This window comes from Octodon degus, unplaced genomic scaffold, assembly GCF_000260255.1.
Source record: "Octodon degus isolate 3935 unplaced genomic scaffold, OctDeg1.0 scaffold00032, whole genome shotgun sequence".
Taxonomy (NCBI): domain Eukaryota; kingdom Metazoa; phylum Chordata; class Mammalia; order Rodentia; family Octodontidae; genus Octodon; species Octodon degus.
In genome coordinates this window covers 2,106,115-2,124,141 of record NW_004524608.1, presented here as the reverse complement: position 1 = coordinate 2,124,141, position 18,027 = coordinate 2,106,115, and the positions used below count along the sequence as shown (strand labels likewise).

General features: G+C 41.0%; 1 protein-coding gene across 4 annotated transcripts in view; it reads right to left on the bottom strand.

Moving 5' to 3' along the window:
- Window positions 1-414: 414 nt before the first annotated feature.
- The window catches only part of Ash1l (ASH1 like histone lysine methyltransferase), a 227,482-nt gene continuing 209,869 nt past the window's right edge, over window positions 415-18,027 (bottom strand). For all 4 annotated transcript variants that reach the window (XM_023713581.1, XM_023713580.1, XM_004629756.2 and 1 more), the window contains 9 exons: window positions 16,591-16,839; window positions 13,327-13,413; window positions 10,810-10,900; window positions 9,420-9,558; window positions 9,142-9,314; window positions 7,342-7,508; window positions 5,309-5,349; window positions 2,690-2,991; window positions 415-2,264 (listed from right to left, as the gene is read on the bottom strand). In XM_023713581.1, coding sequence (XP_023569349.1) covers window positions 2,173-2,264; window positions 2,690-2,991; window positions 5,309-5,349; window positions 7,342-7,508; window positions 9,142-9,314; window positions 9,420-9,558; window positions 10,810-10,900; window positions 13,327-13,413; window positions 16,591-16,839 — 1,341 coding nt within the window. In that variant the 3' untranslated portion in view covers window positions 415-2,172. The remainder of the gene's footprint in view (window positions 2,265-2,689; window positions 2,992-5,308; window positions 5,350-7,341; window positions 7,509-9,141; window positions 9,315-9,419; window positions 9,559-10,809; window positions 10,901-13,326; window positions 13,414-16,590; window positions 16,840-18,027) is intronic.

The window sequence follows — 18,027 nt, the reverse complement described above, 5'->3', positions numbered from 1 at the left end:
TTGCAGTGATGTAGTGCTTTGCCCCGAATTTCAAACACCAAAACCCGCCTGGCAGATGGGTTTTTTTTAAATTTGTTATTATAAAATAACTGAAAAATAAAAAAGGCATTAATTTCTACACCAGTAAGAAAAAACAAGTTTTTGCACTTACCTAACATTTGATTGTCTAAAAAACATTTCAGTTTTTAGTCTTTCAACAAAAGAAAGATAAAATGACAGAGCGTAGTGTCTTTTGCTTCTGTTCTCCCATTTTACAAATTTTTTTTTCTTTTTTTCTTTTTTTAAAATTTTAGTGTTTAACACTATTAAAAGAAACATTGGGTTTTAATCTCTTTCTTGTCATTTTCTTGCTTTTGACTAAAAGGAGACCCCCCCAAAGTGCCCCTAGTCCCACCTCCCTCCCACCCACTCCCTGCAATGTAAAACAAAGGAAACCACTCAAACGGGCTTGGACATGCGATTTTTCCAGCTCCACACGTGAGTATCTTATACCCAGGTCTCTTAATAATGTACAGTGCTTCTCTACAGTAAGAAAATACTCCAAACTATTTTCTTAATTCTCTTTTTTCTTTAATAAAATATTTATTTTGCTTTTTCTCTGCTCAAGGGGAATCTATGGCATCCCCTGTCTCTTGTTTTTTTCCTCAAGAATGACACAGAAAGGAGAAAAAGAAAAAAAGTCAATGGAATGGAAGATGGTCAATGTTTCTACCTAAACGAGTCAGAGCATCATCATAAGGGGAAATGTACAATTAGGACAGCATTGGTCCAGTATTAGAAAAAAGTAATGGGAACATGTTTACTATTGTATTGCTTACCAATCACACAGCATGTGTGTGTATATATCTATATATCTATGTCATCTATAGATATATGTATATCACACACATATACACACACAAAACTTGGCACATTTAAAAACGATCTCTCTTTTAAGAACATTTAAAACGTATATGCATATGTATGTCTGAGAAGACAACAAAGCAAAGCTTTTTAAATTTTATTTTTAAAGAGACAGTATAGCCTAGTAACTTCTGATCAAGAGAATGGGAAGGAAGGAGACACCCTGGATATACCTCCTGATGATGAAGTCATTCAGGAGGATGGAGGGAAGATGGGACTAGGGTGAAAAAGAACACACCGTCTCTTGAAGAGATGGACATCAAAAACTATACAATTAAGAAAACAGTGTAGTGTTTTCAATTGATAATCTACACTTACAACAAATACTCTGATAGGTGAATACTGAACAGTTTATGTAGTGACTGTTGGGGAAGGAGCTTAGAGTTTTTTTAAATGTAGTTTTAAAAATGATTTTATTTTGAAATGAATCTACTTGTGCTCACTTCGGTAGCACATATACTGAAATGAATCTATCTGCACAGCACAGCAGACACACAAGAACCATAGTGCATCAAAAACTGTGTGTGTGCTGGCGGGGACCTGGCTTTCTTAGAAAAAAAAAAATGTTCTGCAGGTTATGAAGGGTACAACAAAAATAATTACAAACACTGCCCTCCTCACCCCACAGGGGCCTTCCCTATCCCATGATTCCATTTTGGGGAGTAGAGGTAGGGAGGGGGCAGCAGTTACAAGTGCTTTGAGTCACCAACTCATGTTTTACTTGGACCTGGTTGGGCGAGAAAGGAGAAACTTTCCTAGTTGAGGAACTAGGAAGAGGCTTTAGCTATTATTTGTTTTAGGTCTCTGGGGTAGCTCTTAGAGCCAATAGAGAACAGATGGGGTAGGGCTAAGGACTGTGGCCCTTTCCCTTTGGATTCTGAGTTATACCTAGGTATAGGAAGCAGCATCTTAGCGGTGCCTGTGGGATCAGAGGATGACCCAGAAAAAACCCAACCTGTGGGAAAAGGCAAGTCCTGTAAAGTACCAATAGGTTCCGGTCATCCCCAGTGTGGTCCTTCCTCTTCTCTACATTATGTCTTAGGGTGAAGCAATGGACAGGACATTAATTATACTTGAGCTGTCTCAGATCAAAGGATCTTCCTTTGCCTCTCCATGAGCTCAGATTCATCGAGTACCTAATATTAACAACATGGCCCCATTTCCCTTGCCTGGATGGACCTTCTCGCCCCATGTATATCCAGCGAACAGGAGGCAGGACTGATTAGCTTCCCTGGATTCCACATGCTCGAATTTCTTATTCTTTGAGGGTCACTTCCGAAAGCTGCTTTCTGGGATAAACAAAGTACGCCTTCGCAGTTTCCTGCCCGACCCTTCTTCCAGCAAATAAGTAACATCAATGGCTGAAAACAGAACCAAGAAGTTTCATCAGGTACCACTCTGTCACTCCTTACTCCAGACTGAGCTTTAAGAACACAAGAATTCAGTGAGTTCTTTTCTGACCAAGAAACAATTCAGGCTCTGCCCCCGCCCTGGACGAAAGGGGTGTTTCTGTGGGGAAGGAGACCACCTCACCTCCCAGTTTTGCTCAGAAGATAGAACTATAATGGCAGGTCTATAAAAGAACTATTCCATTTCCTTACAACATTTTCCATGCCAGACCAGTAATTAAAAGTTCTGGGGAAAAAAAGCCTGGGGTCTGAGTGATAGGGTGCTTGCCTAGCTTGTGTGAAGGTCTGCACTTGATTGCCACAAATCTCTTTCATTACCTCTCAACTTACTCCTTGCTTATCTTCAACCTTAGATAGGAGCGCCTGATTCTTCTTACCATTTTTTCCAGGGATTTTTTCAAGGAGATTGAGTAAGATCTGATTGAGTCGTTCACGCTGGCTGTGCCGTCGTTCCTCAGGGGTACAGGCTGCCTGGACTTCTTGACTACTTTCCTCTAGTTTTTTTTCACTCTCACTGACTTCGGCAGGGGGACTCTCCCGTTCGGGGTCTTCCAGGCTGGGTATCTCATTGGCTGCTTGCTCTTGGCTGGCTAGCACCTCTTCAATCAGGGGCAGAGCATCATCCTCCTGGCCCAGATCTTTCAGGGGTGGCTTTGAGCGCTCAGACTTCCAAGATGATCTGCCAAAAGGTTATATGAATTAAATATAAGACTGAACAAGATATTTGAGGAGGAAAGGAGAATGAAGAGTAGAAGTACAAGATACCTTACATTCTGCTAGAGCCTCTCATGTAAGAAACTTAAGTTTTTTACTTTATTATTATTTGAACAAATCACTACCTTTCTCTAAAATTTTATTTCTATTTGTAATGTAAAATCTTGTTTTTGTTTTTTTCCCTCACAGATTTGAAGCAAAAGTGAGATAGAAACCCATAAAATACAGCAGGGCTAATAATATTGTTTAGCTGGCTCTGATTGCTCCATGAATAGAGAGACCTGTGGGACCACATGGTGATAACAGGGGCTACCTACAGCAATAAGTAATTAATGGAAGTTGTTGTTTGAGACAAAGTGTTGCTATATATATGCCAGGGTAGCTCTGAACTCATGAGCTTCCTGCTTCACCCTTCTGAGTGTATCACCATGACTGCCATGACCCCTCCCCCCACCCCTTTGGTATTTTTGGGTTTTTTTTGAGACAGGGATGTACTAACTATGTGGTTCAGGCTGGTCCTGAACTCACTATGAAGCACAGGCTAGCCATGAACTTGTGGTGATCTTTCTGCCCCAGCCTCCTGAATTCTGAGATTACAGGCATGTGCTACCATGCCCAGCTTTTCCTTTTTTTTGTCCATTGGTTTTTTGAGACAGTCTCACTATGTTGATCAGGTTGACCTTAAACTCACTATGTAGCAGAGGCTGGCCTTGAATGTGAGGCAGATCTCCTTCATCAGTCTCCAGTGTGCTGGGATTACAGGGTGTGCCCCCATATTCCGCTATGTGTGTGTTCCTGGAGAGGAAATCCAGGGGTCTTCTACCATTGAGCTACATTCCTAACTCCATTTTTTGATTTTTTTTTTTTTTTTTTTTCTGGTTCAGTCTGCCTTAAGGTTGGGTCTGGTAAGGCATGTGGAGCTGGGGATCGAATCACGGTATTGTATCCTGTGCCTATCTGCACTTGCATAAACAGGTGCTTAAACAACTGTGCTAACTGGCAGGCCCCTTCCTCTATTTTTAAAAACTTGTATTAAATTTTCTTTAATTTGAAGCAGGGATTTTCTTTTTCTTTTTCTTTATTTTTTTTGGTACTGGGGATTTAACTCAGGACTGCTTGTCAGGCAGGTGCCTATTCCATTGAGCTATCTCCCCAGCTCTTTAACTTGAACAAGAGTATTTCTAAGTTGCCCTGCCTGGGCTTGCATTTGAGGTTCTCCTGCTTCTGCCTCCCCAGTGCTTGGACTATAGCTGTTGGCCACCATAATCGGTACACACCTGACCTTTACATAGTTTTGGTTTTGTGAACCCCTTTCACATCTATTACCTATTTTTTTTCTCCCTGATGGGAACTATCATGAGGAAAGCAGTTCTTTTTTTTCTGGTTTCTTCACTTTTTTTTTTGCTTTTATTTTTTTTTAGGAAAGCAGTTCTTATGACCACTCAAAAGGCTAAGGATATAAAAGACGGTTCTGTGCAATTTCACCAGGAACACCCCTCTCATGTAAAAACAAGAGCTACATAATTGGGTGGAGACAAGGAAAAGTAAAATCTATACGGCCAGGCATAGTGGTGCATGCCTGTAATCCGAGGCTAAAAAAGGATTCAGTAGTATAGTGCCTCTGGGTTCAGTTCTCTTTCTTGAGTTAGGATCTTGCTATACAGTTCAAGCTGGCCTGAACTCACTAGCCGAGGGTGGCCTGAAACTCACATCAATCCTCCTGCCTCAGCCTCCGGAGTGTTGAGATTTCAGACCATAACTTTTCACTAGTACAAGAACAACACCAGAAATTATGAACCCACACTGTGCACTTCTGACTGTATCTCAACCTTCACAGAGGCATCAAGAGTCGATACACCTTAGCCCAGCATGGTGGCACATGTTTGTAATTCCAGCACTCGGGAACCTCAGACAGGAGGATAACTCTGAGTTCAAGGCCAGCCTGAACCACATAGCAGTATCCTGTCTCAAAAAGACAAAAACACAAAGTTTATACACCTTGACATTAGTGGGGAAAGCTTGTAGACATCTAAAGAGACTTTTCTGGGTCTCTCTGGAATACTGTTCCAAATCTTTTTCTATGCTTCCCACAAATTGCTCTGCCCAACTAAGGCTGCATAATGGGACTACATTTACTAAAGTCAGAGCATGCTGGTGCTGTCACTATACTAGGCAGAGAACCTGGTGCTGGCTGTGGAGCTGAGTGGGTAGTGTTTTGTTTTTGTGCTCCATCTGCACTCCTGGCCAGGCTCTTAGGGTCCTTCATCCCCCCTGTGACTCACCTCCCTCCGTTCCTCTTGTAGTTGTCTGGAACATAGTGAGGCTGCAAGGAAGAAAAGGGAGATGATAAGTGCACTGAGGAGGCTGTCAAAGCTAGATCTGGTTTGGAGCCACGGGTAAGGCTGAGTATTTTGGCTTTAGTGTCATTAAGGAAGGAACCCAGGGTCTCTGAACTGTGCTACATCCCCAATCCTTTTTTTATTTTTTGAAAGACTTTTACCAAGGTGCTAAGTTGCTCAGGATGAGCTTAAACTTGCAGACTTCTTGCCTCAGAGTCCCAAGATGCTAGGATTACAGGTGTGGACCACTGCTTGGCTGGGTTACTGTGTTTCAAGGTAAGGTTTTAAGACTTCTAGTAATCTGTAATTCATAACAATTTTTAGCAACTTTGTAATTCCAGAATGATAATAAAAGAGACAAGTTCATAATTTTCTCTGCTGCAGCCTACTTTTGATTTTTTTTTTTTTTTTTTTTGAGAAGGTCTTGTGCCTCAGCTTCCTATGCATTGGGACTACAGGTGTGTACCAACATGCCTGGCCTAGTCCACTTTTTGAAATAATTAAGATTAGGATTTGAAAGCTACTGATTGAGCAAACACCACCAAAGAATGGTAGGCAGAGAGAAGAAAAAAAAAATTAAAGAAGAATAGCATTGTGTTGCTGGGCATGGTGGCATACACCTGTTAATACTAACACTTAGAGGAAACTGAGGCAGATGGATTGCTGTGATTTCAAGCCCAGACTGGAATACAAGGTGGGACCCTGTCTCTAAAAACAAAAGAGCAAGGACATACAAGTTTGCTTTTTAGGCTAGTCCTAAGCATTCCAGGATGATAGCTATGAATTTTTTTTCCCCCCCCGGAACTGGGGATTGAACTCAGGCCTTTGCGCTTGCCAGGCAAGCACTTATTCTACTGAGCTATCTCCCCAGCCCCGACAGCTATGAATTTTGATAGACTTACTGCTATAATTTAGAAATGTCCCCAAAGGCCTATGTGTTTAAGGGGTGGTCCCCAGTGTGTAGGAGGTGGGGCCCAATGGAAAGACTTATATCACCAGGGAGTTCCCTTAAAAAGAGAAATTTTTCTTTTTTGAGACAAGGTCTTCACATGAGGTTCAGACTGGCCTCAAATACAGGTGATTCTCCTGCCTCAGCATCCAGAGTGCTGGGATTTTAGGTGTTCATCACCACACCTAGCATGAAAGGGATAGCAGGATAGCATCTCTTTCTTTTGCTTCCTCACTACAATGAGCAGTCTCCTCTCCCAAGTGCTCCCAGCCATGAAGTATTTGACTACCACAGTCCAAAAGAATGGGAACAAAGAGACCATGCAGTGACACCTCTGAGGCAAAATCACTCTTTTTTCCTTTAAGCTGATTATATAAAAACTGAGGATCTTGTCAAGTGTGGCTTCATTACAATAAATAGATGAATGACTAAAATATTTATGTGATGAAAAATGAAAATTATTTATTTATTTTTTAAATATTTATTTTTATTTATTACATTTATTTAGTGTGTGTGTGTGTGTGTGTGTGTGTGTGGCCAGCTCAGCCCACCAGGGGGCGGGGCTGGCTGGCATGTGGTGCTGGGGGATCAAACCGCGGTCCCTGATGCTTTGCTAAGCTTGTTTGAAGTAGGTGCTTTAGACCACTGAGCCATCTCTCCAGCCCCGAAAAATGAAAATTATTAGCATATATTTTGAACAATTTCTTTTTGGTACTGGGAATCAAATTCACAACCTTGTGCTTTCCAGACAGGTGCTATGATGCTGAGCTACATTCCCAGCCCTATTTTCAAAAACTTGAAAGAAAGTATATATATAGAAAAGAGGCTGAACCAAAGAGTAATACTAATCAGCAATTTTTGGAGATATATGTTAGGACATATTTCCTAAGGAAATGGATTTATGCTATTCAATTATCCTAACGATAGGTGGAGATTTCTAGTCTGAGAAGGAAACAAATGAAGCAGAGAGCCCCTTGAAGATCCTGAACTAGACTGTCCTGACTCATTAGTTGGGAAGGTGACTTACTGAGAAATCTCTCTTGGGGGTGAGCTTCTTAGGGAAGTGCTCAAAGGCATAGGGTTTGGTGCAGACAGGATAGCGGTTCCGATGGATCTTGTAAAACAGGTGTGCTGACTTGTCAAGCCGATAATCACAGATGTACACATCTTGTTCCTTTACTCCTTTGGGTCTCCCTGTGAGTCCAAACACTGTTAAAGAATCCGACTTCCCCTTTGATTTCCCTTAGCTGCCCAGAGGCCAGCACAGACCTGTGGGAGAGCAGCTAGATCCATAAGAGGTAAATACTATTGCTAATTGGAATGGCTGTACAGCTAAGTATTTAGTAGTTGGAGAAGAAAGGATAATTTCCAAGACAACAATGTCCAAAAAAGATACAGGAAAATGTGCGAAATGGAATAACAGGATAGAAAGAAATAAGAAATGCAGATGGGAGTATTGCAGATTCTTAACTAAGTATTTTGAGAGGAAAACAGATTTTAGGTGGAGTCACGAAAAAAGAGAAGAGATATAAATATGAAGGAAGCACATTTGGAAGGCAACACTTCTTTACCACCTTTTTTTGAGACAGGGTCTCATAATATAGGCGAGGCTGGTCATGAACTTGAAATCTTCCTGCCTCAGCTTCCAAGTTCCGGGATTGCATGTGTCCACCATGCTTATCTTGGACATAAACTTTTTTTTTTTTTTTTTGGTACCAAGAATCAAGCATAGGACCTTGAGCTTGCCAGGTAGGGACTTGGGCTGCTGAGCTATATCCCTGGCCCTCCTATATAGTTTAGGCTGGTCTTGGACTCATTAGGTAGGCTGGCCTCAAACTTGTGTCAGCGTTCCTAACTCATCCTCCCAAGTGCTGGAACTACAGGCATGTGCCACGACATTTAGCCATTAACACTTTTAAATGGGAAACGATGTCACAGAACTGCAAGCAGCTTGTCAGTTTTGGAGCAGAATATGTGCACTACCTTGCTTTATTAACTGAACTCTGCTAATAATGATAATCAATAATCAAACTCCTACTTTTGTAGGTTATGTAATCTTTACCATACCTCACTTTCTTGTACTGGTGATTGAACCCAGGACCTTTATAGGAAGCAACATCTCCATTTTTTTTTTTTTTTTTTTTTTTGCGGTACCAGGGATTGAACTCAGGACTGTGCGTTTGCCAGGCAGGTGCTTATGTCACTGAGCTATCTCCCCAACTCCCTTTTGTATTTTCTCAGATACACTCTTACTAAGTTGCTAAACTTCACAGGCTGGGAATGAATTTGCAATCCTCCTGCCTCAGCCCCACAGAATGCTGGGATTATAGGCGTACACTTCAAAATAAATACTATCTTCTGTAAAAAAAATACTTAGATGCCTGTTATTCTAGCACTCAGGAGGCTTAGGCAGGAAGATCATCGAGAGTTTGAGGCTAGCCTGGGTCACCTAGTGAGTTCAGGCCCAGCCTGAACTACATAATGAAATCCTGTCTCAAAACAAAACAAACAAAAAAGCACAAAACACCCCCAAAACCAAAAACCCATTTAGTTTAAGAAAGGGCACACAGGTAAGATGTGTTCAAGCAGGAGTTTACAATCAGTAACAGTATTTTAAAATTTTAAGTAAATTAGAAAAATAGTAGGAATAAATACTGGAGTATTAAGCACTAGGTAAAACAAAGACAAAATGTAGTGTTTTTGTCTGAAATTTTACAGCTAGCACTACATAATCTTTCATTAGACAGAGGCAACAGGTAATGAGGTGAGCAACTATAAAATAACAAATGGGGGCTATGCAATTGATTAACTAGCCCAAATGATTTACCTTTACAATATGTATAAAGGTCGAGCACACAGCAGGTCCCCACTACAGCCTCCAAGGGAATGATCTCATACAGTGGCACCCGAAATAGCTCATTGTGATAGAACCGACGGGATGGAGAGTGGTGGGTTTCATGGGGACGGAAATAATGGTGCCCAAAGGCAAACCTTTCTTCTCTAAATAAAAGGAAAAATGAGAAGGGATAGTTTAGTTGATTACTAGGATCTAGTGAATATTCAGCCCTGCTGGTAAGGTACGAGTGAAAGGAACACAGCACATACTTTTCATTCTTCCAAAGCTTCTCGATGCGGAATATGTCAAGTTTATCTCGGTTAATGTGAGATAAAAGTCGATAGGACTGACGGACGGGGTGGCCATCAGGGGTGCGCCGACTGTCCCTCATCAGATACACACAATCACCTATAAAGGCAAAGAGCAAAGAAGATTAAAATAAATAAATTAAAAAATTAAAATAATTTCAGTGTTGGTCATGGTGGTATAGGCTTGTAGTCATAGCTCTTGGGAGGCAGAAGCAGGAAGGTCACTGTGAGTTTAAGGCCAGCCTGGGCTACACAGTGAGCTCAAGACCAGCTTGAACTATCTCACAAAACACAATAAGATGCTATCTCACAAAACACAATAAAATAAAACAAAAAAATTCTATTTATCTAATCTAGAGTCTCATTATCTAAAACAATACACAGATGGAGAGCTAAAATGCCAGTGCCACAGTGATGATAATCAATTTTAAACTGTAAAAATGATTTGAGAGGCTGAGGCAGGAGGATCACCTTGAGTTTGAGGGCAGCCTGGGTCACATAGTGAGTCTAGGCCAGCCTGAACACTATACAGCGAGATCTTACCTAAAGGAAAAAAAAAAAAAAGTCCTGAGTTCAATTCCTGGTACCAAAACAAGACTTGAGAGAAGTCTGCCATCTTTGGAATCAACTTCCCTTCTCATCTTCCTAAATGTCCTAAATGTCTTAGTTTGAAAGTTAGCTTTTACTTTTCTGGAGATAGGATCTGACTTTGTAGTCCAGGCTGGTCATGAACTCACAATAATACTCCTTCCTCAGCCTCTTAAATGCTGGGACTACAGACCTGTGCCACAACACTGAGCCTAAAGATAGCTTTATAAACCCCTCTCGTTATTTTATTTTTATTTTTATTTTTTTAACCCCTCTCTTTACAAATTAGTATTATATAGTGGAAATGTTGTTATGTAAGCATAAAATATAAGAACCTACATTGTATTCCTATTAAAGGTCACATGGGACAGTAACTTTTATACCAACAGCAGACACACTTACTCCCATTCATAAAGGTTAGACTGGGGCCGGGGAGATGGCTCAGTGGAATAAGTGTTTCCCTGACAAGCGCAAGGGCCTGAGTTCAATCCCCGGTTCCGCCAAAAAAAAAAAAAAAGAAAAGAAATAAAAATTAAAAATAAAAAAAACATAAAGGTTAGATTATTATTATTATCACCTTTTTAGAGACAAGGTCTTGCTATCATGTATAGGCCAGACTTGAGCTGACTATGTAGCCTATGCTGGCTTCCAACTTACAATCTTCTTGCCTCAACTTCCTAAGTACAGAGATTACTGGCATGTGACACAGTGGCCAACAAAGGTCAGTTCTGACAGATGGGTTGATTAGAATCTGTGTACACACCTTGACGAAGCAGCAGGTCATCTCGAAGCAAGCAGATGAAGTAGACACAGCCAGGCTGGGTATAGTGGGGCCTCGGAATCATGGGTACCTCCTGACAGGAGCAGAAATCCATGGATAAGGACTGGAATCAATAGCCCAAGCCTACTGATTTCTAGTCAAGGAAAGAGAAGAACTAAACCCTAAATCCCAAGGCTTACTATTAAGTCATTTCAATACACTACAGATAAAAAATGAAAGACAAAAGCAATTAGAGTTATTGAACTTGGGAAAGTAGAATTAAAAAAAAATACTTTATTCTTTGAAAAGTGGATTTAGAAGACAAAGTTAGCAAGCCGAGTATCTCAATCAGTATTCTAGGGAGCACCCCTTACAACAGGAGCTGCCCATAAAAATGATAACAGTGGTACAGTTAAAAAACAGTGGGCTAAAAAAAAAAAAAAAACCCAAAACAAAACAAAAAAAACAGTGGGCTTCAACTAAGCAAGTTCCCATGTCTTCTCCACCTTAGACCCACCTCACCACATGTTTTTCCTCTTAAAAGTCCCTGTAAGAGCCAACTTCCCAGGGGCAACTATCTCCCTCCCATCCTCTCTCAGGACAGGAGCTTTCTTTCTCTCAATAAATATATTCTGCTCATTAAAAAAACAAACAAACCCAACAACAACAACGAACAGTGGACTAGAATATCCGTGTAGTCGAGAGGATGTGCTTGGCGGTTTAGAGATTCAAGGAAAAAGGAAAAAACAAAAACAGAAACAAAACACTGGGCTAGGGCAGGCCAGATAGCTCAGTGGATTAAAGCACCTGCTTAGTTTTATCCCCAGCCTGTTGGCCCCTACCCCTGGGGTGCACTGAGAAGGTGATTGAGACTGGGTATGGTGGCGCGAGCCTGGAATCCCAGGACTTGGAGGCTGAAAACAGGAGAATCACTGTGAGTCCGATCTGTGTAGTGAGACCCTATAGCCCCTGTACTAAAAACATTAAAAAAAAAGTCTGGACTGAGACCTTTTACCTTAGTGCTAGAGTGCTTGCCTTGCATGTTCAAGTCCTGGGTTCAATCCCCAGCCCATTTGCCCTGCATAAAAGCTGCACAAATCTTTTATAGAGGAAACTTGCTAAGATCCCACCCCACATATAAATATGGCAGCACCAAGAGAACAACCCACTTAACTTGGGCAGGTTATGAGACCTTATGTGTAGAGTGGGCCACAAATGAACCTTTGCTGATTCTGAGTCCAGTAATTTTTTCTCTTTTTTTTTTTGGCAGAACCGGTGATTGAACTCAGGCCCTTGTGCTTGCCAGGGAAACGCTTATTCCACTGAGCCATCTCCCCGGGCCGTAATTTTTTCTCTTAATACTGCCTAATACAAGTGTTAATAAAACAAACAAAAACAACTAAAAAAGTGCCAGGAGATGGCTCAGTAGAATAAGCACTTGTCTGGCAAGTGCAAGGGTCTGAGTTCAATCACTGGTTCCGCTAAAAGACAAAAACAAAAACCAAGCTATAAACTGAGCTTTATAGTACCAACCTCTGCATTTTATAAGCTATTCCTCATATGGACAACTATTTATTTATTTATTTATTTATTTATTTATTTATTTTTGGTAGAATTGGGGATTGAACTCAGGCCCTTGCACTTGCCAGGGAAGCGCTTATTCCACTGAGCCATCTTCCCAGCCCTGGACAACTATTTATAAAAGTACTCATAAAACTATTCTTCTTCTTTTTTTGCCTGCTCAGCCCACCCTGGGGGTGGGGCTGGCACTGCATGTGGTACTGGGGATTGAACCACGGTCCTTGCACACTTGCCTAAGGTTGCCTAAGCAGGTGCTTTAGACTGCTGAGCCATCTCGCTGGCCCCTATAAAACTATTTATATAAACTTTTTTTGAGACAGGGTCTAGCTATGTCACCCAGGCTGACCTCAAAATTGTGCTGATCTTCCTGCCTCAGTTTTCCAAGTGCTTGGATTACAGTCATGTGCTATCACACCCAGCTAAAAAACTTTAGGGTTTTTTTTGTCTTATTTTTATTTTTTATGTATTTGGTACGGGGTTTCACTATGCAGCTTGGACTCATACTGATCCTGTTTTCAGCTTCCCCTGTGCTGGGATTATAGGCATGTGCCACCATGCCCGGACTCTGTTGCTTGCTCAGTGCACCCAAGGGTGGGGCTGGCTGGTGTGGCATGCAGTACTGGGTACTGGGGATTGAACCCCAGTCTCTGCACTTGCCTAAGCAGGTACTTAGTCCGCTGAGCTATCTTGTCAGCCCTTAAACATTACTTTTTAAATAGTACCAATTCTTTCATTGATTTCTAAGGATTTATTTTCCTTTGATCATACTCCTGAGAGAAGGAAGGACAGTGTTATTACCCTTAATGCAAAGTTTAAGAAACTGAGGCCCACAGAAGCTGAGCAACTTAAAGGAAATTCTGTATAGTACAAGTAGGGTAGAAGACCTGATGTGCTACATCTTTTACTTACTGACCAGAGTTTTCTCAGAGGATAACTTACCCTGTCCACAGGCCTGGGGTCACACTGCTCACAAAGGTAGTGTTCCACATCTGAGTTCACACCCATACAATCACAGTGCTGCCACACCTACAGAAAAGGCATAGTTGAGGAGATGACAGGGGAACTTAAGACTTACTCACAAGGGGCTAGCCAGGGATGGTGGCATACGTCTATAATCTCAGCACTCAGGAAGCTGAGGTAAGAGGGTTGCATGAGTTTGAGACTGCCTGAACTACATAACAAGACCTGTCATACAACAAAACAAAAACAAAATAGTCTTAAGAGTTAAAAATAAAAAAGGTAGTAAGACAGGGTAAAGTAAAACAGGAATTCCTGCTATCAGGAGGTTGAGGCAGATTGACAGAGAACTAAAGTCTAGCCTAGCTGAGTGTGGTGGCTCACAACTGTAATCCCAGCACTGGGAGGCTGGACAGGAGGATCCTTGCGAGTTTGAGGCCAGCTTGGGCTATAAACTTAGTTCAAGGCCAGCCTGAACTACATAGTGAGACTTTCTCAAAAGACACACACTTGCCTGGCAAGTGTAAGGTCCTGAGTTTGATTTTTTTTGGTGGTCCTTGTACCACCAAAAAAAGAAAACACACACACACACACACACACACACACACACACACACACACAGAGTCTAGCCTAAACTACATAATGAGACCCTATATTGAAAAACAAAACATGTTAGGGATGGTCATGCACAGTTGCAAGTCTTTTTTTTTGGGGGGGGGGAGGGGCGGTGGGGAGAACCAGAGATTGAACTCAGGCCCCATGAGCTTGCCAGGCAAGTGCTTATTCTACTGAGCCATCTCCCCAGCCCCTGCAATTCTAGAACTTGGGACGCTGAGGCAGCACAATGATAACCACTGAGTTCAAGGCTAGTGGGGACTACACAGTGAGATTTGGCTAAAAGCAAACAAAAATTCCCAAAATTAAACAAGAAAGGAATTAAGGATTAAGTAGGTGACAGGTAATGGTAAGATAATGAAGAAAAAAGAATGTGTCTGAATAAAAAATACAGAGATTGATTCATAATATAGAGATCTAGGCAAGTAAAACGAGGGAGCGAAGAATAAAAACAAATGAGTACACTAGAAAATTATTAATAAAACACATATTTATGATGTAGCCACTATGAGTCTTTACAGTCATAATTTTTTTTTTCACTTACTCTTATTTAACTATCCTTTAACACCCTATGTGTTATTCATAGCCCCACTTCACACAAAATGTAACAGCTTCACATGAGTTCGATCCCTGGTACCAACCAAAAAAAAAAAAAGACAGAAACACACACACACACACACACACACACACACACACACACACACACAGTGTAGCCTAAACTACATAGTGAGACCCTATGTTGAAAAACAAAACATTTTAGGGATGGTGATGCACAGTTGCAAGTCTTTTTTTTTGGGGGGGGGGGGCAGAACCAGGGATTGAATTCAGGCCCTTGAGCTTGACAAGCAAGTGCTTATTCTACTGAGCCATCTCCCCAGCCCTGGTGATGAAAAGAATAGGGCTCAAATCCAGGCCTTAATTCCTCCATTAGCAGTCTTACATGCATTTATGTCTGACAGTTTATCTGTGTCCATGCTATAGAATTTTATTATTTCTAATGCTTTTCAAGGAAAAGCACTATCTTAAATTTTATTTATTTGTGTGTGTGTGTGTGTGTGTGTGTGTGTGGCCAGCTCAGCCCACCAGGGGGCGGGGCTAGCTGGCATGTGGTGCTGGGGGATTGAACCAGGTGCTTTGCTAAAGCTTGTTCTAAGTAGGTGCTTTAGACCACTGAGCCATCTCACCAGCCCCGAAAAGCACTATCTTAAATACTATCTTCCTTGATCTGGACTATGAGAGATAAGCACAGTGAAAAGTGGCAGAAAGAATAGGAGGAGGTAGATTTCCTCATATGTGGTGTCTATGGAGAAAAGGATATAAAACTAGAAGTAGGGGGTGAAGAAGAAGTGGAAAAATAAGAATTGAGGTATGTTAGATACATGTAATAATTCCCCACATTGCATGTAATCATTATGCACTACAAAAAAAAAAAAAGCTAGGGATGGTAGGGTACGTTTATAATCCCAGCATTTGTGGCTGAGGCCATAGCATAGATGCAAGTTTCAGGACAATGAGGGCTACATGAGTTCAAGGCAGTTTGAACTATATGGTAAGACCTTATCTCAAAAAAAAAAGGAAAAAAAGATACAAAAATGTGGAAAAATTTTTTTTTTCATTTTTTAAATTTAAATTTTTTAAATGAATTTAGGGCAGGAAAAACAAAAAAAAAATAAATAAGAATTTAGGGCATGGTCTACAGGGTCTCACTATGTAGATCAAACTCATAGTGATATTCCTGTTTTCAGCCTGCCAAGCTCTGGGATTATAGACGTGAGCCACCACGCCCAGTCTCAATATCAGTCTCAGAGCGTTCCAGGGACAGGGCAGATCTGCACGCCAGGGATTGAACCCTGGCTGCTGCGCTCTGGCTCTGCTGAAGCAGGTGCTTTAGTCTGCTGAGCTATCTGGCCAGAACTGGAAGAGAAATTACTTTTTTTTTTGTGGAACTGGGAATTGAACTCTGGCCCTTACACTTGCCAGGGAAGCGCTTATTCCACAGAGCTATCTCCCCAGCCCTTTGGAAGAGAAACTATTGCGGAAGGGGAAAACGATCAAGGGGATCAAGGTGGGGCTGGGACAACAAGAGAGGAAACAGAGAGGTGGATGTGAGTAAAGTATGATACATATGCAAATTTCACAGGAAAACTTATTTTGTATATTTAATATGTGCTAATACTTATAAAAAGAATGGGAGGTAGAAAAAGGGAAAGAGTAATAAGATTTAAAAGAAGGGAGGGCTGGTGAGATGGCTCAGTGGTCTAAAGCACCTACTTAGAACAAGCTCAGCTAAAGCACAAGGACCACGGTTCAATCCCCAGCACCACATGCCAGCCAGCCCCGCCCCCTGGTGGGCTGAGCCGGTCACATACACACACAGAAATGAATAAAATTAAAAAAAAAAGCCTAAATGGGGAAAACACATGAAATTATCTTAATAAAATATAAAACTTTAAAAAAAAAAAAGATTTAAAAGAAGGGAAAGACAGTATGTTCAACAATGAAGAGAACAGACACCAAAGCTAAGTTTCAGTTCTTAAAACCCTGCTAAACTAAGATAGGGATGGCTACTTCTGTGAATAAAGTCACCAAACTCAACAGGACCAGGCCTTCATTTCATCTCCTGGGCCTCACCATGCACTTGTCACACTGGATCATGAGGCCTTCATCCTTGTAGAGGCCACAGATACAGCGGATAATGTCATCATCCTTCTCATGCCCATTTTCTTTCTCAGAGACCGAGGTTTCACTGCTGTCCGCCTCACTTGCTGTTTCTCCCACAATCTCGTCAATTTGGGCTGATGCCTCATGCCGGGCATTGTAATAGGCCTTTCGTAGGCGGCAAACACCTCTTCCAATTGGGGATTTACGCCCATAGTACTTCTGAAGAAAGTAAAAGAGAAAAATCATCTTTGGTCTTCATTTTATTTATTTATTTTTTTCTGGATCCAGGGATTGAATTCAGGACCTTGTGCTTGCTAGGCAGGCACTTAGGCCACTGAGCTATCTCCCCAGATCCTGGTCTTAATTTTAAAATACACTGAATCAATAGCATGACTTATACGCTTTCACTTTGTACAATAGATTTTTTTTTATAGCATCAAATGTAGTGATAAGCAGTTGGTAGCAACTTCAACTGAACTACAGTGAATTAAAATTAGAATCTTCATGTATTTTTCCATTGGCTCAATTACTATGTCATTTAGTTCCTGTCACAAGCCTTATTGTCCACTAAAGCAAATATACGATGATCACTGAATAGGAAATAAAATCTAATGTACTGTAAAAGTCTTCTGTTTACCTGTTTTGTAGAGATTTAGAATAGATTTGGATGGTGAATGAATGTGAAAGCTGAGTTTCAGCAGACAGAATTCGGTAATTCAAGAATGTTCTAATTTTTCATTTGATAGCCTCTCATTTTATCTTTCAACCTCTATTCATCTTTTATCTAGTAGCTTCTTCTGTCATCTAAACACTGTCTAGGATACTTCAAAATCACTGAATAATTTGCTTTCTATACACTGTACAATATAAATCATTTCAAGGTCATATTATTTCCAATTTGATTCACTTACTCTACAATTTATCAGCATAATTCCACTCAATTCCAGCTTCTAGATGTATTTTCTCACTATTTAGCTAAAAATTCTTTTTTTTTTTTTTTGGTACCAGGATTCAGGGTCAAGACTTTGTGCTTGTCAGGCTTGTGTTACTGAGCTAAATCCCTGGCCCTACCTAGCTAATTTTTTTTTTTGGCAGAACTGGGGATTGAACTCAGGACCTTGCGCTTGCCATGGAAGTGGTTATTCCACTGAGCCATCTCCCTGGCCCAATTTTTATGTATATTTTAAGTATACTTTTTTTTTTTTTTTGAGTGAAGGAAGATACAGAAATGCCTTAAATACAGTGAAATAACTATATAACATAAATATAAAAGATTTAGTGAAAGGCTGGGCATGGTGACACATGCCTGAGATCCCAGCACTCAGGAGGCTGAGGCAGGAGGATCATTGAGAGTTTGAGACCAGCATGGGCTACAAAGTGAGCTCAAGGTCAGCCAGAGCTGCATAG